Below are 22,954 nucleotides of genomic sequence, written 5' to 3'. Positions count from 1 at the left end.
CCAGAGCTTGTCAGCAGGGGTCAAATGCCTGGATGTCTGAAAGGGATCTGCTTCTCAATCCTCGCCAAATATAAAGGCATATATGTCCCAAGATCCCTGCCCCCTAAAAAACCCAGCTATTAGACGTTGTTGTAAGACTGTCTTCAAGACCAGTTAGTTCCCATTAGGATTATTTTAAACCAGAAAAAGTGAAATATTTACTAAAACTCAGGGCCACGTGGGACCACAGAATATTTACTATAAAGATTTTAGGCAAACAAAACATCTCTAAAATTAGATACCCTTCTTTTATTTGTTCACAAAAGGCTTAAATCAAACATTCCAAAATGAATCAGAATTGTCTTAACCTTACAATGCAACTAAAACCTTTGTTTCTGTCCCCCTTGAAGATAACTGCTTTATCACTAGTGAGTTCACAAATTAAAAAACAAAATTCCTATTCAAGAATCTTATAAGGTAGACCATGTTTCTAGGACTTTGCTAGATATGTGCTATGAATCGATCAACTCTAAGGGCCTAAGGAATAAGCCTGGCTATTTATAGGAACAAAAGCAGAACCACATCTCTCGTGGTTCTTGTTCCTAAAACCCACTCACCTTTAGGCTTTCCATGAGGACAGCAGAGGAATCCTCCATGGAGGGGCCGTGGCCTGTCCAGGTGCCACTTGGAGTGCTGGCTGGATGCCAACTGCTCTCAGAGGATGATGTCGCTGAGAGATAGTCAATGCCAAACCCACCCATGGCTAAGGATGCAAAGAGATATGAAGAATTCAAGATGTTCTGTCATTGCCAAACACCAAACACCAGAGAAGGACAGAGTAAGTGATTTCACTTTCACTAGGCAATGAAATCTGGATCTCACCTGGCTTATCAGTTTTCCACCGATCTGCAGTTCTCCTATCCCTGTTATCTGGAGTTCCAATGGGTCCAAAGTTGGAGAATGGAACAGAATTATGGTTGTGTGTTGGAGGGGAGCTTGGCAGGCTGCTTGGGTTAGAGGAATGAGGAGATTGGCTGGCTGGTGTTGAATGATCTATTAAATCACAACAACACAAGACATTAATAGATGTTTCACAAACAAACCAAGAACTGAAGTTTCCTATAGATCTGCTCACTTAAATTCTATTAAAGATAACCATGCAGCTTTGGGAGAAAGGCGGAATAAGGGCCCCCAAAGGGACTCTGCCAGATGCGCTAGTCTTACTGCACACATCTAAGGCATGGTCCTTGCTTTAAAAAAAAAAAAAAGAAGGAAAACCAGACAACTCTGGGCATGCACTATTTTGGCATTGCTGTTTCAGGTAAATATCTATTGGTCTTCTCTACTAGAAACAGAATTGCCTAATCTTAGGTATTACTATTAAATCAAACTCCATTTATAAAACAGGGATTAAAAAAAAAATCTCTATTTTTAAAAAGTGCAACTTTCCCTGCAAAGAATGAGTATCTACAAACAAAACTAAGGAACAGCTGCAAATCTTAAGACAGAACCCACATTTTTCTCTCTTACAACTCTGCTGGTTGTTGAGGATGTAAAAAAGCTTTTTTAGTGGCACTTACTATGTGAACTGGCTCATCAGGCTTTTTTCCTATTTTCTTTCAGAAACTACTTTAAAAAAAAACCTACCATATTTATAATCACAAAATCATACTAATTCATCATCAATTTGAGTGAATAGGAAAGGCAAGGTCTGTAATTTAAAGACTAGTCAATACCTGAACTGGCAGGAAGTGATGGAGACCAGGGGGTCCCTTCAAAGAGGGAGTACAGTGATGTCTCCTGGGGGGCCAGCGATGGATTAAGTTCTGTTTTGGAGCTGGTTGTCAGGTTTTTCCCATATACCTCATTGAACACACTGTTATTAGGGTATCTTTCCTGAAAGACAATGACAAACAAGTTATAAACTCACTCCAAGGAAAGAGATTTAAGAAAATGTAATGTTCATGTTCTCAGATGCCTAAGCATCTTAAGTGTATCAAGCTTTTCTTAACAAGACAAACTTTTGAAGGCTTTTATTTCAGTTTCTTTTGGTTTTCCTGTTAAATTCATTTTCCCTTAATTTGCTTTCCCTCACTCTTTATTTTCTCTATCTATGTAAACCACCCAGATTTAGAAGTATGAATAATTCACTTGGCTGAACAACAGAGCCCTAAGGATTTCCATATTAATGAGAAGTTAAAGGGTTCAAACTTATAACATACAAGTATCTCATATACCCGAATCAGAGGGACAGAGGATAAAATAAAATGTCTGGAAGACACCAATATATGGAAGAGAAAGGAAGAGAAAAATAGGGGTATGGAAATAAAATGGGAAAGGATATACTAGCCTACTATATAAAAGCACAAAGCAGGATTCTTCACCGTCTACCCACCTGATTGAGAGAGAATCCGGTGAGGGACAAGAAAGAGGAGGAATGGGACATGAGCTCCGAGGGCTTCTCCAACAAGGATTTCTTCACAGTCCCGGAAAAAAAGGTAGTTAAATAAGGCTTCCATTTTCTTAATATTAATCTTTAAGATACTATACAATAAAAGTAGAAGACCACCATTTGAGCATACTTGTACGTACCCATCATGTACAATGTAATGGGTAAGGCTTCGAAGATGTGAATTAAATGTTAATACCATGACACCAGCTAAGTGCAAGTCAGACACAATGTTCCTGGATCAATACTTCTCATCTAGCACAGAAACCCTGGTAGGGACCAGGGACCCTGGAAAATGGCAGTTCTGAGTGTTTACTAGCAGGACCTTCAGGAATACCCTTATCAAGAGCTGCATTTAAAATACTCTCAAAACAAGATGCTGAGCTGATCTGGCAGCTTTTTCCCCCAATTTTTAAAACACTCACATCAATGACTTAAAGCCTTTCAAATCCATTTGACAACGGAACTGGTTTTGTCAACATGATTCCTAAGCAGCTCTATTTGTGGTATATATTAAAATAGTTGCTGAAGTTGAACTTAACATTTATTGGCCCTAAGAAAATTACCAGGAAAAAAATCTGAATCTCTGATGCTCACTGTCATTGAGTAGTTGGTCAACAAAGCATTTACTAAACACCTACTACATGCAAAGCACTTTCACACACATTATATCATTAACAATGTTATATACAGAAAGGATTACAGTTAAGGTTTTTTTTGTAAACATAAAAAAAAACCCTAAACCACTCCCCTCCACGCCCACTTGTCCCACCCAGACGGAGGAGGGGCAAGCACTGCAGGAAGTCAGGGAGGAGGAAAGGAGTGGAGAGAGGGGCCATGCTCCCGGGGCCCTCAAGCCCTCAAGCCACACCGGTGGAGAAGCGGCAAGAAAGGCAAACACAGGGAGCCAACAGTTTCACAGTTAGGTTTTCCACAACCCTGAGGTGCTGTCACTGTGCTCTTGTAGTTTACGTTTCTAGGGAATCTTTTATTTCTCTAACTTGGGTGAAAAAGTAGGACGTCTCTCTGGCCACTCACCCAGGCAAATTCTGATGGGAACTTCAAGTGCCAGGGACGGCAGCTTCTGTCATGAGAGCCATACAGTTTTATTTCTCCTAATACTAACATTAATGCATTCTAATCTTATGGATGTTTTCTTGTCTCATAATTATGAGAAAGAAACAGCAAAAAAGTAAAATTCAGAATTGTTTTATGCTTTGTTAAGATGGAGTAAAGGGAGGGGAAAACTTCACAGCATATGTCTTTTCATGTTCCCCCATCTCAGTAAAATATAATATAAATATTGACGAGAATACAAAACGGCCATCCTCTGAAATGCAGAGTGATTTCTAGAGGCTGTTTTTAAAAGATACCACTAATCAATACTTAAGACTTTATTTCATGTCATCCTAGTTATTTATCTCTGTATTCACTCATCTACGGCACTCCAATGTTTATAAATAGAATTCTCTTCATTTTTACTCATTCTGTTTATGAATCTGGCTCTGAATTTAGATCCGGGCTCTCAGTTAACCAAACAGAAAAGAGCCACATACCGTTCAATAGTGTCACTAAAAAATCTAGAATGTATTTCATTTCATATTTTGAGTACATGAAGAAAAATCCACTGCTCCTAAGCAAGATCAAACGATCTTTGAAATTCCTGGGTTTAGATGGAAGTGCCACCTAAAAAGTAAATTAATTTGCCAGGTTTGCATCCTGTGTGACCAGCCCTGAAGGATGCTTCTGGATAACACATATAACAAAGCTATGACTCTGAGCTTTACAACTATGGAGTCAGAAATGTTTTCCCATGTTCTACTACCATTTGACGGTTAGTCTGGGCAGTAAGGAAATAAATGGTACAATTCTGTAAAGAAGGAAAGCTCCAGAAAAAAGAAATCATCTATTCCAAGGACTCCAAAATCTCAGGGAAGCTGGGGTTAGAGCAACAAGAATTATGTCAAATACATACAAAGAGGTTCCGTCCAGGAAGAGAGGCGAGAGGCCCCAGCAGAGCTGGGTAAAGATCAGGAGGGTTAGAAAAAATCAGCTCTTCCTCTTCCTCCAAGGCAGCCAGACTCTTTAACAGGTCCGGAGGAAGCAGAGGGGAGCCCTTGGGGTCCTAGTGACAGAAAGGATCACAGTGAGATGCAATAAGGGATGACAAAAGCACAAAGGGGTAAGTAGCATGATTAGGGAGATAAAAGCAACTCAAGTCAAGAAGAATTACAGCAGACAGTATTGAGCAAAGAAGAACAGGCTCTGAAACACAAGTAAAGTGACACAAGGACAAGGGTGCAAAAGATCAAGACAACAAAAGCAGCAAGAAACACTGACAAACATGGAGCCGAACATAAGAGGTTAATGCGGCCTGTGAGTAAAACAATGTGGTGGAGCTAACCAAGGGGTTAGCATATCCTGGGCTAACAGAGAAACAGCTCTTTTAAAAAATTACAGACACACCTGTTTCTCATGAATAAAGAGAGAAAGGAAGGGGAACTCCACTATCAAAGATAACTGGCTGACTCTGTTCCTCTCAGAAAGCAATTTGTTTCAATACGCAGTAAACCTATTTTTAAACTTAGATGATTCAGCCCAACTGAGAGGAGCTTTGTTTCAGAATGCTCTAACATGCTGTGATAAGAGATTTCCACACCATCTCTCTGCCAGACCATCACAGTTGCACATCAGTAACGGGATTCCTCAGCTCCCCCAGATCCAATCGGGCTGTGCAATTGTGAGGAGGAGGCCAAGAGCCACACCAGTCAGTCATCAGCACGCTGTGGCACTAATGGATCCGAGTGGCCTTTATAAACATCTACTTGAGAAATTCAAAAGATATGCAGCCCCAGACCTCTCTCCGCTGTGCCTGGTGACAGGAAAGGACACACACCTCAAATGGCATCCTGGGCACAGGATCCTGCTCTGGACGGAAGACTCCTGGCGACCGTTTGCCCCTGCGGTCCATATTTGCTTGCTGTGCCATTACAGCTCTGTTATCGGCCATGCTGTAAGAAGAATCCCAGTAGAATTCCGGGACCTTGACTTCTGAGGGATTATGGTTATATGGCTCCATGGGAAAAGGCTTCATTTTTTTCTCTAGAGGCTGCTGTTGCATTACAGGAGGTTGCAGTGACGGCTCAAACAGTTTTATGGGGTCTTGGGACTGAAGGTAGTAGGGCTGTTTCACAGGCATGATTTTCCCTAATGGGCCTTGAACCTGAGGGGGATTCCACAGCTGTTTGGAGGCATCTGCCTGTTGATACTGAAAAATCAGAGATGCCTGTCATCAGGACTAGGATAAAATGCAATGTTACATTCAATACTCAGGAAATCACAGAATGAACCTGAGAGATTTTACAACCAACGGAACTCAGCAGTCCTTTACCCTTTAGGTTTTTCAATACACAGAGCTTTCTGGGAACACATGATGGGCACTGAACTCACGTTCCCTTTCAAGTCAATTACTTATGAGATTTAATGAACAAATGAGTGTGTGTGTGTGTGTGTTCCCCCTTCCTGCCTCAAGTACCATGGGGTTGACAATATATTTAAGAATGGTGTCCTATCCTTAACACCTCATTAAGATTATGATTCTATTTCCCTTCCGTAGTTAATGTTCAAATAGGAGAGAATTATTTATACAAAGTCCTTTCTACAACGTTGACAAGTAGCAGCAGCAAAGAATGGTACTTAAGATCTATTATCCTTTACAAGAGAAAGGAACACATGTGAAATTGCCTCAACAGCAAAGAGAATATTTTTGCATTCCCATAATCCTTACACAGCAAAAGCATCTGAAAGCCTAACCAGTATTTCTAGTGAATCAAACACTGAATAATTTCAGCCTTCCCTCCTTATTTCAGCTGCACAGTACCCGCGACTGTAACTTACCTGCTGGAATCCAGAGTGGTGAGGAGGGCTTTTCCCCAAAGCCGGCACAGCTTTTGTGGGGGATTGTTGCTGAGCTAGAGCTTGAACCTGCAACTGGCTTGTAGACTGTGCTGTTGGCTGAGCTGGTAAAGATGTAAGGGGTTGCTGGGAAGGTGGCTGTGGTTGTTGAGGTCCCTGGTTCATTGGCCCTGGTCCAGAGGGCCGTTGCTGGCTGTAAGGAATGTGGGACTGTTTCCCAGCTTGCACCTGGTTTCCTGCTGGAGAGTGAGCTGTAGGCTGAAGAAAGGTTCCTGGGACAGAAACACCAGCTGGGAAGGTGTAACCTGAGCCCATAGAAAATGCCACAGGAGGGGGAATAACATATGTGGGGGGCGGGAACCCTTCAAAATAGAAGAACACAGCAGCTTTAGTTCTAAAGGTACTTAGCAAAAGAAAGACAAAAATAAGTCATCTGAGGGGGACATGGGGTAGAGAGGAGGTCCTCTAATAAATTATAAAAAACAGGGATCAACCATCAAGTGAGACTTATCAAGCATCAATCTTTAACTTGATTTCAAGAATTAAATTAGAGTAGTGGCTGCTATTTCTATCCACTGAAGCAACGGGAGTATTCTAAAGATGGTTTCTTAAATGTCAAGTTTAGTGATGGGAATTCTGCCATGATAACAAACATGCATTTGTATATAAACTAGAGAAATGGCTCAAAAATAACTTCATAAGCATTAGAGAAACGAGAACTTCCTCCTACCTTTTAACATTATGGTTTAGTAATATAACTCCAGTAGACTATAAATTATTCAATTAACAAGCAGAAACTCATACACAGGTAAGATTAAGTAGAACAAAGTATAAAATGTATATTTACCTGGCCGGCTGGGAAGAGGAGGGAAGGCTCCAGGGTGATGAATGGGGATGAACTGGGAGTTACTTGCTTGACTTGGGGTTTGAGTTACAGGTGTCTTCCTGGCTTCAGACACTGGAGTCTTTCTTAGTTCTGTCTGGGATTTTACCTATGACCAACAGAAGCAAAACTATAATAATCTGAAACTCAAATGTGTCAGAAAGAAGCACCTACTCTAAGAAACTATTTAAAACCCCATTATGTCCAAAAAAAAAAAAGCATATGAAGGTATTTAAATTTACCTAAATTAAACACGGGAAAATCGAAATAAATTATTTAATCGTCAATAAAAGATATAAGGGCTTAGTTTTACTAGTGTAATTATTTTCCTTTCACAAAATCATAAAAATACTAAATACGGAAAGGACCTGAAAGTTCATCTGTTTTACAAATGAGACACATCTCGCCAACAGGTTAAAAAACTTGCCTATAATCTTAAGCCACCTACTATGGACCCCAGGGCCCTTTATACTTGGATTCATTAAACAACATACATGAATTATGAATTAATAACAATGATTATTAACCCACAGGGGAGATACTTTGGTCCTCAGTTTAATTTCATATGGGCAGCCTTAAGCATACCAGTCAGGTATCCGCCCCCCAGGCTGACACCCCTTTAGAATAAATATGGATACTTTCAGCAGTAAGGAGCAGGCCCCGAGATCCTACACAATGAGCCACAGAGAATATGATGTCATCTGGGTTGCTCAAAATGAGTAAAATGAAGGAAAACAGGTGACATTTACAGAGACCTTAGGATGAGGTACAGAGAGTGGTAATATACTGACTCCTGTCAGGCTTTCTTTAATCATCTAGAAGTAGATTTAAGAGGGAAGAGAGACCAGAAAGGAGATTTTCAGTCTGGCCCTTGTTGGGAGGCAGTTGCAGAGAACGGAGGCAGAGCAGGCAGGAAATACTGGACTCATCCCTAAAACACTGGCCCTTTGGCTTTATAGTTCATTTGGTTTGTTCTTTGCTTTTCCCCAGCACCTCTCTCCTCCCATGCCTTTTCTCAATTTCTACCATGTTTTTCTCTGTTTCTCCCCCTACTATTAATCTTAAAATGCAACTATTATGTTATTTCTCTGTTTCCCCAAAAAACTCTGTAGGTGAAATACCCTGAAGGCACTCTTAATTTGCAAGCAGGCTTCAATAAGGGCCCTCATGCCTACTGCAAACAAATACATTTGCCAAAATGTACTAACAAATCAAATGGCTACTTAGGTCTTTGTTCAAACATTAATGGTATAAATGAAACCAGCACAGAGCAAAGACCTTTTCCGTTTATATGTAATCGTCTGTATCTCTTTGGAAAGGTTTAAGAAAAACAAAGTCACAAATAATTGAGCAGTGTTTACCTTTTCCCAGCAAGAGACTTAAATTCTTACTTTACAAATTCCCATGAGTGAGGATAACACTGAAGTGATATAATGCTACTGGCTGGGGCAGGTATAAATGCCAAGAAAAAGAGCCTCGCCTTTTTCCAAGAATATCATTTATTTCTTATAGTGAACTGAAAAAAAACCCAAAAAATTATAAGCCTTAATATATTCTTGGTTCTATTGGATCTATAAAAGACCCCAAATTTCCCAACATAACATTAACAAATGGCAGTTACACTTTCCAAAGAAAATAGAATTCTTCATGTAGTTAATAGGTCTGCAACTGGTCATTTCAAACCACTTAAATTGGAGAGGATTGATAAAAATGTCAAATCAGGTTGAGATTTTTTTTTTACTCACATTACAGTTTCCAAGAACTGATGGAGTAGCCACCTACCATAGCTCTTACGTGACCTTACTGTGCAGCATTCAAAGAATGCATTCAAGCTTCCAGAAGAGCCAATTCTCAAGGCTTTAGGAACAAAATGAAAATCTTGCCTTTTGTGAGCCTTCCTCTACCTGCGTTATAGTTTAAATACAGCTTACCTGCACTGCCACACTCTGCTTTCCTGTTTCCTGTAACTTTTCTAAGATGCATTTCTTGGTTTCTGTTTTCCTCTTGCTGTTGTCCTTCTTTCCATCATTCTTAGTTACAGTAATTCCTTTGCTACAGTCCCTTCTCACCTCTTTGGGAGGAAAACTTCTTCCTTGGTCTCTGTTCACTTCTCGCGGCTTAATGTTCTCTTTGAAGGTGACCATTGGTTTCTCTCCTGGGTCACAGTTGTTGCTTAGATTACGGCCCGTGGACAGCACTGATTTCAGTCCTGGGTTCCCATCCGAAGCCAGTGACTCTATCATGGATGGTTCTTGCAGAACGAGGTTCTCTTTGGCTTCACTGGGGTCTTCCAGTATTAACTCTGGGATTTCTGTGATAAACAACAATTTCCCTACCTCATTTTCACACTGAATCAGCCTAAAAAAGTAAAAATAAATCCATATATGAAAACCATTAACCTAAAAAACACTAACAATGGAACTGAGTCTGGACCCAACAGTCAGTACATCCCCGGTCCCAAAGACTTGGAGACAGTGGGGTTATCACAGTATAACATATCTATTTTTATATAACTTAAAAAGTTTTACAGAAAAATTGAGATTCTCATAATCGCTTAGCATCCCCACAACACATTCCCATGCCCTTTTAATGTCTTCTACTAATTACAGCTACGTTTACTGAGCATGTCTTAAGTACAAGGCACTAGACTAGGCCCTTGAAGTGGTAATCTGTAATTCCTCATTTATAGGTGTAAAAACTAGAGCTCAGAAGGACTAAGTTCATTCAAACATGCAACCATTTAAGTGCTTACAGTAGCCTGAATATAGAAATTAATATGAGGATTGATAGAAATTAATATGAAACAGTTATTGACTTTGGAAAGGTTATAATCAACTGGGGAGATCCTAAGGACACAAACCTAGGGAAGTGGCAGAACTAGAAACTTAACTGACTCTGAGCTGTCCTGACTGAAACTGACCACCATGCCCATCAATACAAATCACCATAACTGTGAACATACCATTTAGTTAGATCTACACAGATGTTTATAAATTAGAGCAGAAGCTCATGATTAACAAGGGAGACAAAGCTTATTTCTCTACACTAGGCAGTGTAATAGGGAGAACAGAGATTAAATGGAATATACTTAGGATCACCAGGTCATAATTTGATCTTGTGTTACCAACATTTTGACTTAAGAGTTTATAATCAATAGCATTATGCCAGAGCCTGAAACACATGTGGGGTTGTGTAAGTGTATCTGACAAGAAATACCTTGGCTGATTATCGGCGATCCATTTGCCTATAGAGATCAAGCGCTGCTGCCGTATTTGTCGTTGCTGACCTTCTTTGTCTCCTGTAATACCCTGGTGGCCTTTGGAAAAATCCAAGTTCCTAAAATTGATATAAGCAAATTATACAAAATTAAACTTCTAAAGATATTTCCCAGGCAACCAAATTCACCTATTTAACTGCAATGGTTTCAGATTTTTCTATACAGGCTAGCTACTTGATGTAATCAACTGCACTTCAATATAAGCTCCCAAAGATTTGAAGTACAATGAAACAAAGCAAAAAAGAACATGCAAATTCATTACATTAACATACTTTTACTTAAATTTTACTTTCTAAATGAGGAGCTCAAATAAATCACAATACTTTATTAGGAAAGATAATTTTACTATAAAAGTTTTCATTAACACTTTCCTTGTATTCTGTGTAATTTGTTTGAAATGACCATTGCAATGCTAGGGGTCTCTGAGTATGCCTATTCTAACAAACTGCTAATCTATGCACTTTAGGTGGCCCTAAATCAGAAAAATGTATACATATCACAAAGTATATAAAGCAAAAATCTCATTGACATTACAAAGGTAAATCAACCTGAAAAAAATAAGGATTTTTCAGATTTCTCCTCATTAAATGATTTTTTTTAAAAGCATCTAACCATTGCCAGGTAGTAGGCTAGATGCCGAATACACAAAGATAAATGAGAAAGAGAAAGAGTCTCTGTCATAAGGATGAAATAAGAGACTATGAATCAATTTGATGAGTATTACAATAAAAACTATGCAAAGAATAAGCACAGTAATAATAGGAGCGCTTGTTCCTTCTGATAAGCTCTGAAAAGGTTTCATAGAGTGTTACCAGAGCTAGACTTTGACAGGTGTGGTAAGTACATACAGGTTGGTAAGGGAAGGGCAGAAGAGGAAAATGGACTGTTCCAGGCATAGCATAAACAAAGTCTTGGAGGAATAAAAAGTTACTCAAGAATAGGACACAGTGGATGTATAGTATGTTAAGTATTAGGGGACAGGAGGGTGGAGGTGGCAGAAAATATGGTTGAAAAATCAAGCACTTGGACATGAAGCTAAAAAAGATATTGGAACCACTGGGGGTGATTGAATTGAAGTCTTTGCATCAGTAATGGGACATTAACAGGTCTATATTTAAAATATAATCATGGAAGCATGGCAGAAATGACCTAAAGAAGGAGAGGGACTCTTCGTAGGGAGGTTGGTTAGGAAGCTTTTTATACTCCCGGTTAATGGTGACAAAACCCTGAACTAAAGGGAAATAAATCGGAGGAGTTGGATCTAAACACAGAATTACAAAGACTTGGTGAGAAAGATTAATGGAAATAAGGATTTTTCTTTTTTTTTTAAAGTTCATGTAGGTGGCTAATGGCACACAGATAAATATAGAAAGATCATTTTTTGCTGACCAGATAGGAAAATAAGAGCCCTTTTGGGTCATATTAAAGTCTGAAATGTATAAGGGATATCAGATTGTTAAAATAGGAGTCCAAACTCCAAAATAAAAGTCAGAACTGAAAATTTTGGACTTACTATCCAAGAGATGAAAGCTGAAGACAAAAGGATGGATCTGATCACCAGGGAGAATGCAGAAGGTGGGAAGGGAAGGGTAGCAAAGACCTCTGGAGGATAATACTCTGAGGCATGTGGTACAGAGAAAGTGAAAGAGACGGAGTATGATGGCAGAGCTGAGAAAAAGGAGGCTTCATGAAGGAATGGGATCAATAGACTCAATGCTAGAGAAAACTGAACAGGATGAAAACTGTAAAGTCAATGGAGTCTGGTAACCAGGAAGGCACTAATAGTTTAAGTTGCAGGAGTCTGAGAAATGACTGGGAGTGAAGCAGGGTCACACACTAACTATACCCTTTTAAGAAGTCTGATGATGAAGAGAAAGGGCAACATCAGAGAAAGATGGGGTTGTGAATTTTTAAAAAGAAAAGGTATACCCGAATGTTACTAGGCTACTAAAAGAAGTAACTGGTTATTAAAAAAATAAAAAGATACTGGAAATACAACAGAGAGAGGGTAACAGGTAGGGAGGCAAGAAGGGGTAGGATCAAGGACACAGATGAGAGAGTTACACTTGAAAAGGAATAAAGTTATTCCTCTGAAAGGAGGAGAAGAGACAAGAATGACTGTAAAAACAGTTTTATCATCTTTATTGATATGAAAAATGTCAAGCAATATCCTTTGGTTTACATTTAGTTCCCATTTTTGAGACTTCCCCTCTAATTTCAACAAAGTATAAAACTATAAAAAAAAATCCAGTGTATAAATATCACTTGGGAAAAGCAATTTTCTTTTTCTTTCCTTTCCTCCATATTTGTAAAAGCACTTAGTATTGTATTACACAGTAGGTAAACACATGACATATACAAATCCATTTCATATCAAAAACTTCTGCTTTTAGTTGCTGTTAGGAAAATAAGGCAAAGTTGGGATAAATCAAAGTTTCTTCTATACCCAAGCCTGATTTCCATTTTAGTACTGTAATCACTGGTAATGAAATAAACCTCATTCAGCTGCCACCTACCTGAAAGAAGGTCTCAAAGCCAAGAATCCTTGTAACTCAAACTCCTCTGGAAGTGGTGTAGCTACAGAAAGGCAGAAAGCAAAGATTTGTAAACATTTTAATTTAAAAACTGTTATTCAGCAGAATGTTGTTCACTAAATGAAGAAAATGACAATCTTCTATACAGAAAAAAATGCTATCTATAATGCTCAGAGTTCTCTGCTCTTCTCTACAGTAATCCTGGTAACAGAACTCATCTATCAAATTCCTGCAGGTTGCCTCTGGGCCCTTGACATTGTCCTCTGCTACTTACCCACTACTCAATGCTGAGGAGGATGGAGATGATGGGACCTTTTTTTCCCTAGCAGCCTTAAAAATCCATAGCCTCAGATCCAGTAATCCCATTGTTTAGATTATCTCCTTGTTACTCAAAGTGTTGAATAACAACACCAACATCACCCAGCTTGTAAGAAATGCAGAATCTTAGGCACTATTCCAAACCTACTGAATCATAAACTGCATTTTAACAAAATCCCAGGTGATTCATTTGTAAATTAATGCTTGAGAAGCACTGATCTGATGGGAGTAAAATAATCAGAAAGGAGTCAAACTATAGATTTTTCAGTGCAGAATTATTTATACTGGGGAAAATTTTAAAGCAAATAGACAATGATTAAATACATGATGGCATATCCACAGGGCAGAATTATCATGCAGCCAGTAAAAATCATGTTTCAAAACGTTCAAATGGCAAAGGAAAATGCTAGCAATATAATGTTAACTTTAAAAAGCAGGCCCAAAGCTTATCAGATATCAATCACAGGCAGGTGTATGTACACATAAGAAAAATGTCCCAAGAAATACACTATCATGTGAATAGCATAAAGTATCTTTGTATGAGAGAACCATGGGTTACTCCTGTTCTTAATGTTTGAATGTCCAAGATGTTCTATAATAAGCAGGTATTACTTTAACAGAGTAATGCTGTTCACATTAGTTCCTTTAAAAAAAAAATAGTAAGAATGAGGAGGAAGGGAAGAAGACAGAAAGAATTTAAAGGTATTGCACTCTTTGGACTCCTATTCAAATATAGCTAAATAGGAGAATATGCTGCTGGAAGAACTGGAAGAACATTAGCTCTACTTCCATCCTCTTAATCATGATGAGTATAGAGTTCGAAGTCACTTCTGAGATAGACTGAACTTAAAGTCAAACACTTAACAAAAGCCTGTTTTTTCTTTGGCCTTAAGCCTAGTATTAGTGATATAGAACAATGTCAACAACATAAGATTAAGGTAGCCCTTACCATTAGTACTTGAAAGATCCTCTTCATGGGGATGGAAACTATTTAGAAGAGAAATTAGCCAGGGCCAAATGCTGTAAATTAAAGAGACATTTCAGACTTTGTTTAAAATAGAGAAAACCAGAACACCAATAAGCCATGACAATATTATCTAAGGGCCTAGACTTTATGTATTTTTCCCCTTGCTTCAGCATTTTAAAGGCTGTATGATTTCCTAAAACCTATTTCAAAGATGTCTAGATAAAAGATACACAAGAAGGGTCAAATTTGCACAACAGAGACCTACTACTGTAGATCATTTCCCAGGCTCCTAATTTAACAATTAGTGAAAATAACTGTTAGTTTTAAACACATAATTGATACTTACTGAGAACACACTGACTAGAGAAACAACACTATGTTTTGATAGAGCTGTCACATTCATTATGTTATGGAACCCACTGCTAGTTCTTAATCTGTGACAGGGTATGGGTAGGGTACACCATAGACAAATTACATTCTCTATTCAGAATATGCCTTTTTCTTTATGATACAAAAAAATCCACATATTGTTAAAATATCAAGGTAAACTGAAAGCTTTCATTTGTCACTGTAAAATCAAAAGCTCCTAAGAAACATCAGAATTATTCTGAGTAGAGATTACAGAGAAAACGGTGAGAGCCAAAATTATTTCCAATCTTCTATGCTCAAAACAAGCAAATATAACTCAAATCGGGTGTCACTCTAAGGCAGTATCAACAGCATCAAACAGAAATAATGGAAAAAGTAAAACATCACTTCAATTCATCAAAAAACAGAAAATTGGGGCATATTGTAATAGGTAAGAAACAAACTGGTTTTACTTCAATTTCACTTTGAAATGTGAAAAATGCTTTTTCCCCATGATGGCAGCCAGATATCGGCGGGGGAGGGGCAGAGGAGCCGGGACACACAGGGAGCCAGAAATCCTTAAGACTGTGTCTCACATGAGAAATTCAAACAAATAAATGAAAAGCACGCAGAGGTCTTCAGTTCATTTTCCAGAGAGTAGGTGGAAAATACAAAGTCTTCCATTGTTCAAATGCTGTGTTTTAGGAAGCAGTTTCTACATATCTATGAATATCAAACAAACAAAGCACATAAGCTAATATGAAATTGTAAGACACTTACTACTGTCTTTCATCCACCACTGCCTCCTGAAAGACCCTGGGTCTGAGTCTCAGCCAGTCCATGGAGACCTTGACTGCAGGAAGGGGATACGCATTGTAGGACTCCTCCTGAGACTTGTTCTGGAGAGGACACTTGCACAGGATGCCAAGAAAAGACACTTAAAGAAAAAATGTATTTAGGAAGCATAAGATATTTGAAACTATGTACCAGTCCAAATTAAACTATCATTATAAGCCTTCTGCTGTAGTCTACTTAACACAAATACCTCATAGCTTTTTTCTAAAAAGGCATTTTTTCCTATGTTAAAAATGTTACAGGGGTGCCTGGGTGGTTCAGTTGGTTAAGCATCTGCCTTCAGCTCAGGTCATGATCCCAGGGTCCTGGGATTGAGCCCCGCATGGGGCTCCCTGCTCAGCGGGAGCCTTCTTCTCTCCCTCTCCTGCTCCCCCTGCTTGTGTGCTCACTCTCTCTCTGTCAAATAAATAAATAAAATCTTAAATAAAAGATGTTACAGATATAGTTAATGAGGGGAATGTGAGTAGCTAAAAGGATAGAACTTAGGGTTTAGGCCTCCTGATTCAATATTAGGAAATATAGGACACATTTTCATATGTCACTAGTACTCTGTTACAATGATGAAAATGCCTAAGATTATGCTTTCCAAAGAAGACAGCACAGAAAATTAAATGATTTAATACTTACTAAAGAGGGCCAGCAATTGTGTCCAACACAGCTGCTCATCTTGGCTATAACTATGCTGCTCCGTTTCATTGCTAAAGTCACGAAGGTGATGAAGTTGAAACAGGTTAATGACAGTGACGTGAACTAACTGCTGAGAGTTGAAAGCTTTTTGGAATAGCAGCCTCTGTAAAAGACAACAGAAATACTGCATATATTATCAAGAACAGGAGACACTTTCCACACAAGAATTAAACTGGTGGTCTGCATTTAGCCACATGACTAACAGAGCTATGGATGAGTAAATGTCTCCACCCTTAATCCCAGGATTTTAATCGAGTCTGATGTGGTCTGATGTTTCTCATGCTGACTCTTTGCCTTGAAAGGAATTAGCCCAGACACCACAGAGCTCTCTGAGCTGTTTTTCACAATACTTTTCCCTGAGAAACTGCGTATTTTTTAATATGATGAGGAAAAAGTTTTGGGCATCAGTTAATAAATGTATACATCTTAATCCATCAGAAGCGGTTTTATAAGAAATGCATACATAGTAAAATATTAAGTTGGAATCAATGACTAGAAAGTAGATGTACACAGTAAAAAGGAAAATTTCAAACTAAAAGACTAAAAAATGTTTTTGAACTGTTGGTCATACATACGTAAGTTATACATAAAGTATGACTTCCAAAATTTGTCATAAAGTTTACTCTTTCAAAGGCTTGACACATTTAAAAAAACTTATTTATAAATGAGGTAGATAGCAAGAACCTACTTTGGAACACAGGGTAAATAATATACTAAAACAATTAATAATGTGTTATAGGCAACTTCTACAAATTATAACACTGACATTTTCCCCTTTTAGAAAAGCACATGCATGATCTTCATCATCAAATTTTTTTTACTTAATAACTATGTGTTGTTCATAGCAACCTGCTAAACAGGTTATTATAAGAAAGAAATCACCTAACTATGCTCTCAGCTGTGGCCTCAGCTTAATCACCCTTCTACCTTTAGCATCTGCAGTAATTTTAGCTTATTCCCATATAAAATATTTTTCAAACGCAAGTCCTAACCAAACTGATAGCTACTAGAGATGATATCCTGGCTTCACCCTACATTTAACCTATAGCCAACATCCTTCCCTCTCAGGAAATGGATACAAATGGGGATTCACTGTCACTAGCCTTATGGTGGGAAACAGATAACCTTAATTACAGTTCTACCAGCAGTGAGGAGATCCTACCATCTCAGAAATTTAGAGCTGCCTTTGTCCAGCTCCAAAGATTTTTTTTTTCTATTTATATAAAGAATCTGAAATATCCAGAGTTAAGTTTTATGATTCTATTAGCAAGGTCTTTTACATTATCATGGCAGGAAAGTACAATTCAATTCCACTTAAACTACTCTCTCTCTCAGCCTCCTTGCCATCTGCCATGCCAGTATATACATCTAGAATGCTTATTCCTTTTCCAAAGGCATCAAGCATTTTTCTTTCCTTTCTTTTGTAAAACACCCTGAAATCGTATCTCTTCTTCAGATTCCTCCCATGGAAGTTCTCCTTCAATCTCTACATCTAACCTTTTAGATAAACTGACCATTTACACAAATACATAATATTGGCATAAAATGAGATTAGCTTGTATTTTTCAAAAAGCATTTTTTTCTTATGAGTAAAATTTAACAATGTATCTACTAATCCACAGGCATTTTATTTTAGATGGCAATACCCAATAGAAGACAATTACAGCCCTTTAAGGGATTGTCTAGTGTATGCACAGAAGCATTAATGCATGAGTGCAGCCTAAGTACTAGCAAATGATAATGTAAAATTTCACGAAAGCACAGACTTTGTCTTGCTCTCCCTTCTATCTCCAAGAGCCTAGAAAAGTGTATGGTACACAGTAGGTACTCAATAAGTACTTAGTGAAGGCATAACCCACACCTTTGTAAGTAAATGTGTAACTATTTGGTTGTAATTTCATAAAATTTAGATTGCACTGTAGTAGGTAGAGCACCTCACCAGAAACAAAATCAGATCAGAACTGACACACTGTTACTCAAAGATGCTTTCAATAGGGACGCCTGGGTGGCTCAGTTGGTTAAGCGTCTGCCTTCAGCTCAGGTCATGATCCCAGGGTCCTGGGATCGAGTCCCACATCGGGCTCCCTGCTCCGCGGGGAGCCTGCTTCTCCCTCTGCCTCTGCCTCTCTCTCTCTGTTTTTCATGAATAAATAAATAAAAAATCTTAAAAAAAAAAAAAAAGAAAGATGCTTTCAAGAGCAGTTGAGGAATATACTGAGCTAAATACCATGAAAAAACAGCACATAGTCTCATTTCCTAAACCCCAGGCCTTAAATCTTTCAATAAACCTCAACCTAGGAGCTAATGATTGCTAGTTAGACAGACACACTGAAGTTTACATGTAGATGATACTAATCATCTACATATGCTTTAGAAACACTTTTGAGTGTTTGCTCAACTATGCTAAAATTTCATTCCGACAATGTTCTTCTGATGTTTCAGAAATGAGTAAAGTTTAAAATAGATCTGCCTCATACTATGTTTAACTTCGGAGTGTTGGAATGATACTTCAAAGTGTATTTACAACTGCCCACATAACCCCCCCGCAACTTTATATACAGAAATACATATTTGAGGGGCACCTGTGTGGCTCAGTCAGTTAAGTGTCGGACTCTTGGTTTTGGCTTAGATCATGATCTCAGGGTCCTGAGATTGAGCCCCAAACTGGGCTCCGCCCTCAGTTGCTCAGGGTGGAGTCGCTTGTCCCTGCCCCTCCCCCCAGCTCAAGTGCATGCATGCATGCTCTCTCTCAAATAAATACATAAAATCTTTAAATATATATATATATATATTTGAAGAGAATATCAGTGTTTGAGGTTGAATCGAATGCAAAATGACTAGATTCTAGACCAGAATAACTTACATAGAGAAGATTTCATTAAGGTAGTTTCCCCCTCTCTCCCCACTTAGGAAGTATATCTTTCATAGACACAGAGCCAGGAGCAATCTCAAGAGGTCATCTGGTCCAATCCCCTGCTATTTTACAGAACTGTACCTAAACCATCCAAGAAAGATGGCTGTCAACCTGACTTTTAAGTCCTCAAAAGAGAGAATCCCCAGCAACCCCCTATGGATCTCTTTTTTAAGATAGATTTAATTTCAGTTCTGACCTCAGAAGAGACAAAGACAATTTATTTTAAAATAATCCTTCATATATCTGAACACTTAAAATAAAACTATTTAGATTTGTTTGTTCTGTCCAGGCAGAAGAGCTTAGGACATAAAAATTAGCTGTTCCTTTCATGCACCCGACTCTATAAATCATGGGCTAAAAGTTTAAATAGGCCACCAAAAGAAGCAGAAAACAACAGGGGACTCTAGAAGCTTATTTTAAAACAAACTATTTCTCTTATAGTTATTTAGTACAATCTCTTATACATAAAAAGTGTCAATTGCAAAAATGATTACCTGCAAAAACTACTTCGCGTTGACTATATTTGGTTAATTTATGTCTCTTAAGTATCTAAGTTCTACAATCTCTGGAATGTGTTACTTTTATAACACTTATAAAACTGTAAGGCAGTTATAGACAATTCCCCAAGTGTTTAGATACCCAGAAGTAACCAACTAATATAAAATGTTCTTTAGACTGTCTTGTTCGCTGTTGACCCCAGTGACTAAAACAGTGACTGACACAACAGGCAGTCAAATTATTTGTTGAATAAATGAATTAAAAATAAAGTTAATATTTAATCTTGACTCCTGCCATATTTTACATATTATACTACATCTAAACTGTTAATTTAATATACTAATAAAAGATCATTTTCATATGAACAAAGGTTACTTAATTTTATCTCCTTACACAAATTAGTAAAATATAGTCCTGTTGAATCAAATTCTCATTCGTTTCCTTCGAACTACCACAAATCCCAATGGATCAAAGCACAATGAGAATAAAGAACTAGGTTTACAGAATGGAAATATTATAAAGTAGGTACCAGAAGCCTACCTAAGAATATAAAAACCATCAAAAGTAGTACTTTCAAAACTGAGAAAGAAAGGTGCTTGATCTGAGAAGGAAGGAAGTTGTTTTTTCCCACTTGGGTACCTTCTGCCAAATGGCAGCTACTTAGTGAAAACACTGCTGCGATGTTTCTCTAAAGATGGTATCTCTGTTTAAATTGAGGGGATGCTGTATGCAAGAATTCCATATGCTTCAAATTTAATTTTACCCAACAGTTCACAGTTAAATAATGACATAAAAACTAAAAGTCAGCTTCCCCCAAATCTTATGCTTCCTGATTCAGACAAGACAAAAAGTTCTCTATTTTTAAAATCTAACCTTAAACTGTTCTTCCAATTTCTCTCGAAGAGGGCTCAACTTTTCCAAGCTCTTACTCAGGTACACATGACCGTGGAATTTAATAAAGGCCTTGATGAAGTCAGAAACACCCCATTTGGTTTTCACTTCATCCCGGCTGAAATGAAAGAAAAATTTTCATGAATCTTAAGCAGCAAAATGGCTAACACCTCTTAACAGAGGTTTCAGTCTGCAAAAACACATTATTTGAGCACCAGATACACAAGGAGAGGATTCTGCATCTAACTTTTCATCTGCAACACACTCAGATGAGTCATCAGTATTCAGCAGCCTGTACTCCTCTACTAGGAACAAATCAGATGCAGATTGCTTGAAACTCAAGCAACAACTACATGCAACACTATTAAAATATATCTGTGTTTTTAGAAATTAGGCAAACAGAAGAGAAACACAAGTAACTATTAGTTCTCGCATGCCCAAATTTGACAGGTGAAGGCTACCAGATTACACCAACTCCTCTTGGAAAAATCAACCCTACCTTTCCAGTGCTTTAGAAAGTGCTTTTTGTAGATTAGTGGAGGCAGCTGGGAAAGGAAACTTCACAGCGATGCTTCTGCAGTAGTAGAAAATTGTGGTCAGATGGTCTCCTTTGGAAGAAGCTAAGATAGCCAACTGATTATAAGGCTGACCTAGAGGAGAAAGTGAAGATTCTAAAGTAACCCAAGATGTACAATCTTGCCATCAGAATACAGACGATCAGTTTTTAAACCGTTAAATTAATAAAGGGGAGTATTTTATAAAGTAAATCTCATGATTACCTCATTACAAATGGGCATAATTTAAAATAGCACACTCCCACGACAGCACATACTATGTTTAGGTTAAAAAGCACGTAATGAGGGAAGAGAGCACTATTAAGTTTAAATAAGACTTTAGAAAGGGCTAGACAGCAAATCTTTTTGGCTTTTTGGGCCTAAGAGTCTCTATGGCCACTGGCGCAGGAAAGCAGCCATGGCCATAGGAAGCCGTGCGTGCACCGCCACCCCTGCTTCAAAGGGGCTCCTTCAGAATCAAGAATTTCAATGTGACTTAACCCAAGAATCACCGCTAATTCCGATTCTGAGGTCATCAAAAGACAAAAGCCCTGTCTTTTAGGTAATAAAAAAATAAATTTTCTAGTAAGGAAATGGTGGTATTAAGAGATAATTATTCTATAAGTAGTTAAGGAAGCCAGAGTTGTTAAAACAATTTTAGATCACATTAGGAGATATTCTATTTATACTGGTTTACTGACAATAATCTTACTAAAAAAAATTCATTTCTGGTTATATAGAATATACAATTAAAAGAATATGACCACAACTCCAAATCAAAAAAATCAATACCAAATCCCCAAAACTCAATACCAAAACCCCAAAATCTTTTGCTTTCATAAAACTTGGAAGATGAACCTTGAGTTATTTTCCATATTGTTATAAAGTCATCCACAAGTTGACATAAGAGGCCCACTCACCATTAGAGGGGACAAGCTGAGCTGCATGCCTATAGTAGGATTCTGCCTGGCTGGTCTGGTTTCTGTATCGAGCTGAGAGGAGAAAAAAGAAAATTTAGTTTAAAAACAAGCAAACAAACAAATAAAAAACTAGTAGGGTAATATTTCCAAAGCAACTATAGGTTTCAGTTCTAAAGATAACAAACACATTAAAATTAATTTAAGATAATTAAAGACAGAAAATACTTTAAAACAAATTAACTATAGGATTATGTGTGAAGTGTCCATCTGGCCTTCCCTATTTGGGACATTCAGCATGTAACCAATGTTAAAGCTTACCTAGCCCCCATTTTCAGGTCCTCCAGTGTCATGCATCACCAGCTCCCACTATGGACTATGCTGGTGACCTGGAGCCGGCCCACAAGAAGGGGTGAGTTATATGGCACTTAAAAACAAAACAAAACAAAAAACACTATACAATATGATCTGAAAGTTATGTATTTCTTCAATATCTTATAAAGTGATTTTGAAAAATGCCTCATACCTACTGCAATATTAAGTATGTGTGTGCACAGGATACACTGGAAGCAAAACGACCTAAATACACTATTCACCGAATCTCCGTGCAGAACTTGGTGCTTACTTTGATGTGACCCCCTCGGTCAATGATTTATGACATCGAGAAATCTAAAATCTTTGAACTTAAAGCAGTGATGTTCTCCATTCCTTGTTATTTTAGGACAGTTGAAACATAATCCTATAGTTAATTTGTTTTACAACCTTTTTAGGTTAGCCTTAAAGGGATGAACAAGGATAAATTACAGAATACTCCCAGATAAAATATATAAAATAGAAATACAAATTTAACTGTAAAAAGGAAACAATTTAAAAAGAGGTTTTAATACACTGATAGGAAGGAAAGAAGACAATCTAGCTTCAGAAGGAGTAACTTATAAACCCTGCAATTCCAAGAGTACAGACTTTTA

At 37.9% G+C, this 22,954-nt stretch overlaps 1 protein-coding gene across 6 annotated transcripts in view; it reads right to left on the bottom strand.

Moving 5' to 3' along the window:
- SMG7 (SMG7 nonsense mediated mRNA decay factor) overlaps positions 1-22,954 on the bottom strand; it is an 89,780-nt gene that overhangs the window by 3,418 nt on the left and 63,408 nt on the right. For 3 of the 6 annotated variants that reach the window (XM_032392996.1, XM_032392998.1, XM_032392997.1), the window contains 17 exons: positions 21,990-22,061; positions 21,015-21,165; positions 20,498-20,633; positions 16,153-16,315; positions 15,451-15,607; positions 14,305-14,375; positions 13,020-13,080; positions 10,443-10,562; positions 9,158-9,584; positions 7,191-7,335; positions 6,326-6,705; positions 5,325-5,696; positions 4,404-4,553; positions 2,375-2,455; positions 1,716-1,875; positions 862-1,032; positions 597-742 (listed from right to left, as the gene is read on the bottom strand). In XM_032392996.1, the coding sequence (XP_032248887.1) occupies positions 597-742; positions 862-1,032; positions 1,716-1,875; positions 2,375-2,455; positions 4,404-4,553; positions 5,325-5,696; positions 6,326-6,705; positions 7,191-7,335; positions 9,158-9,584; positions 10,443-10,562; positions 13,020-13,080; positions 14,305-14,375; positions 15,451-15,607; positions 16,153-16,315; positions 20,498-20,633; positions 21,015-21,165; positions 21,990-22,061 (2,963 nt within the window). The remainder of the gene's footprint in view (positions 1-596; positions 743-861; positions 1,033-1,715; positions 1,876-2,374; positions 2,456-4,403; positions 4,554-5,324; positions 5,697-6,325; positions 6,706-7,190; positions 7,336-9,157; positions 9,585-10,442; positions 10,563-13,019; positions 13,081-14,304; positions 14,376-15,450; positions 15,608-16,152; positions 16,316-20,497; positions 20,634-21,014; positions 21,166-21,989; positions 22,062-22,954) is intronic. The other 3 variants (XM_032392999.1, XM_032393000.1, XM_032393002.1) reach the window with 3 other exon arrangements.

The sequence above is a fragment of the Phoca vitulina genome, unplaced genomic scaffold (assembly GCF_004348235.1).
Source record: "Phoca vitulina isolate PV1807 unplaced genomic scaffold, GSC_HSeal_1.0 scaffold71, whole genome shotgun sequence".
NCBI classification, from domain to species: Eukaryota; Metazoa; Chordata; class Mammalia; order Carnivora; family Phocidae; genus Phoca; species Phoca vitulina.
The sequence above is the reverse complement of the archived record's forward strand: the minus strand, read 5'-3'. Positions and strand labels throughout refer to the sequence as shown.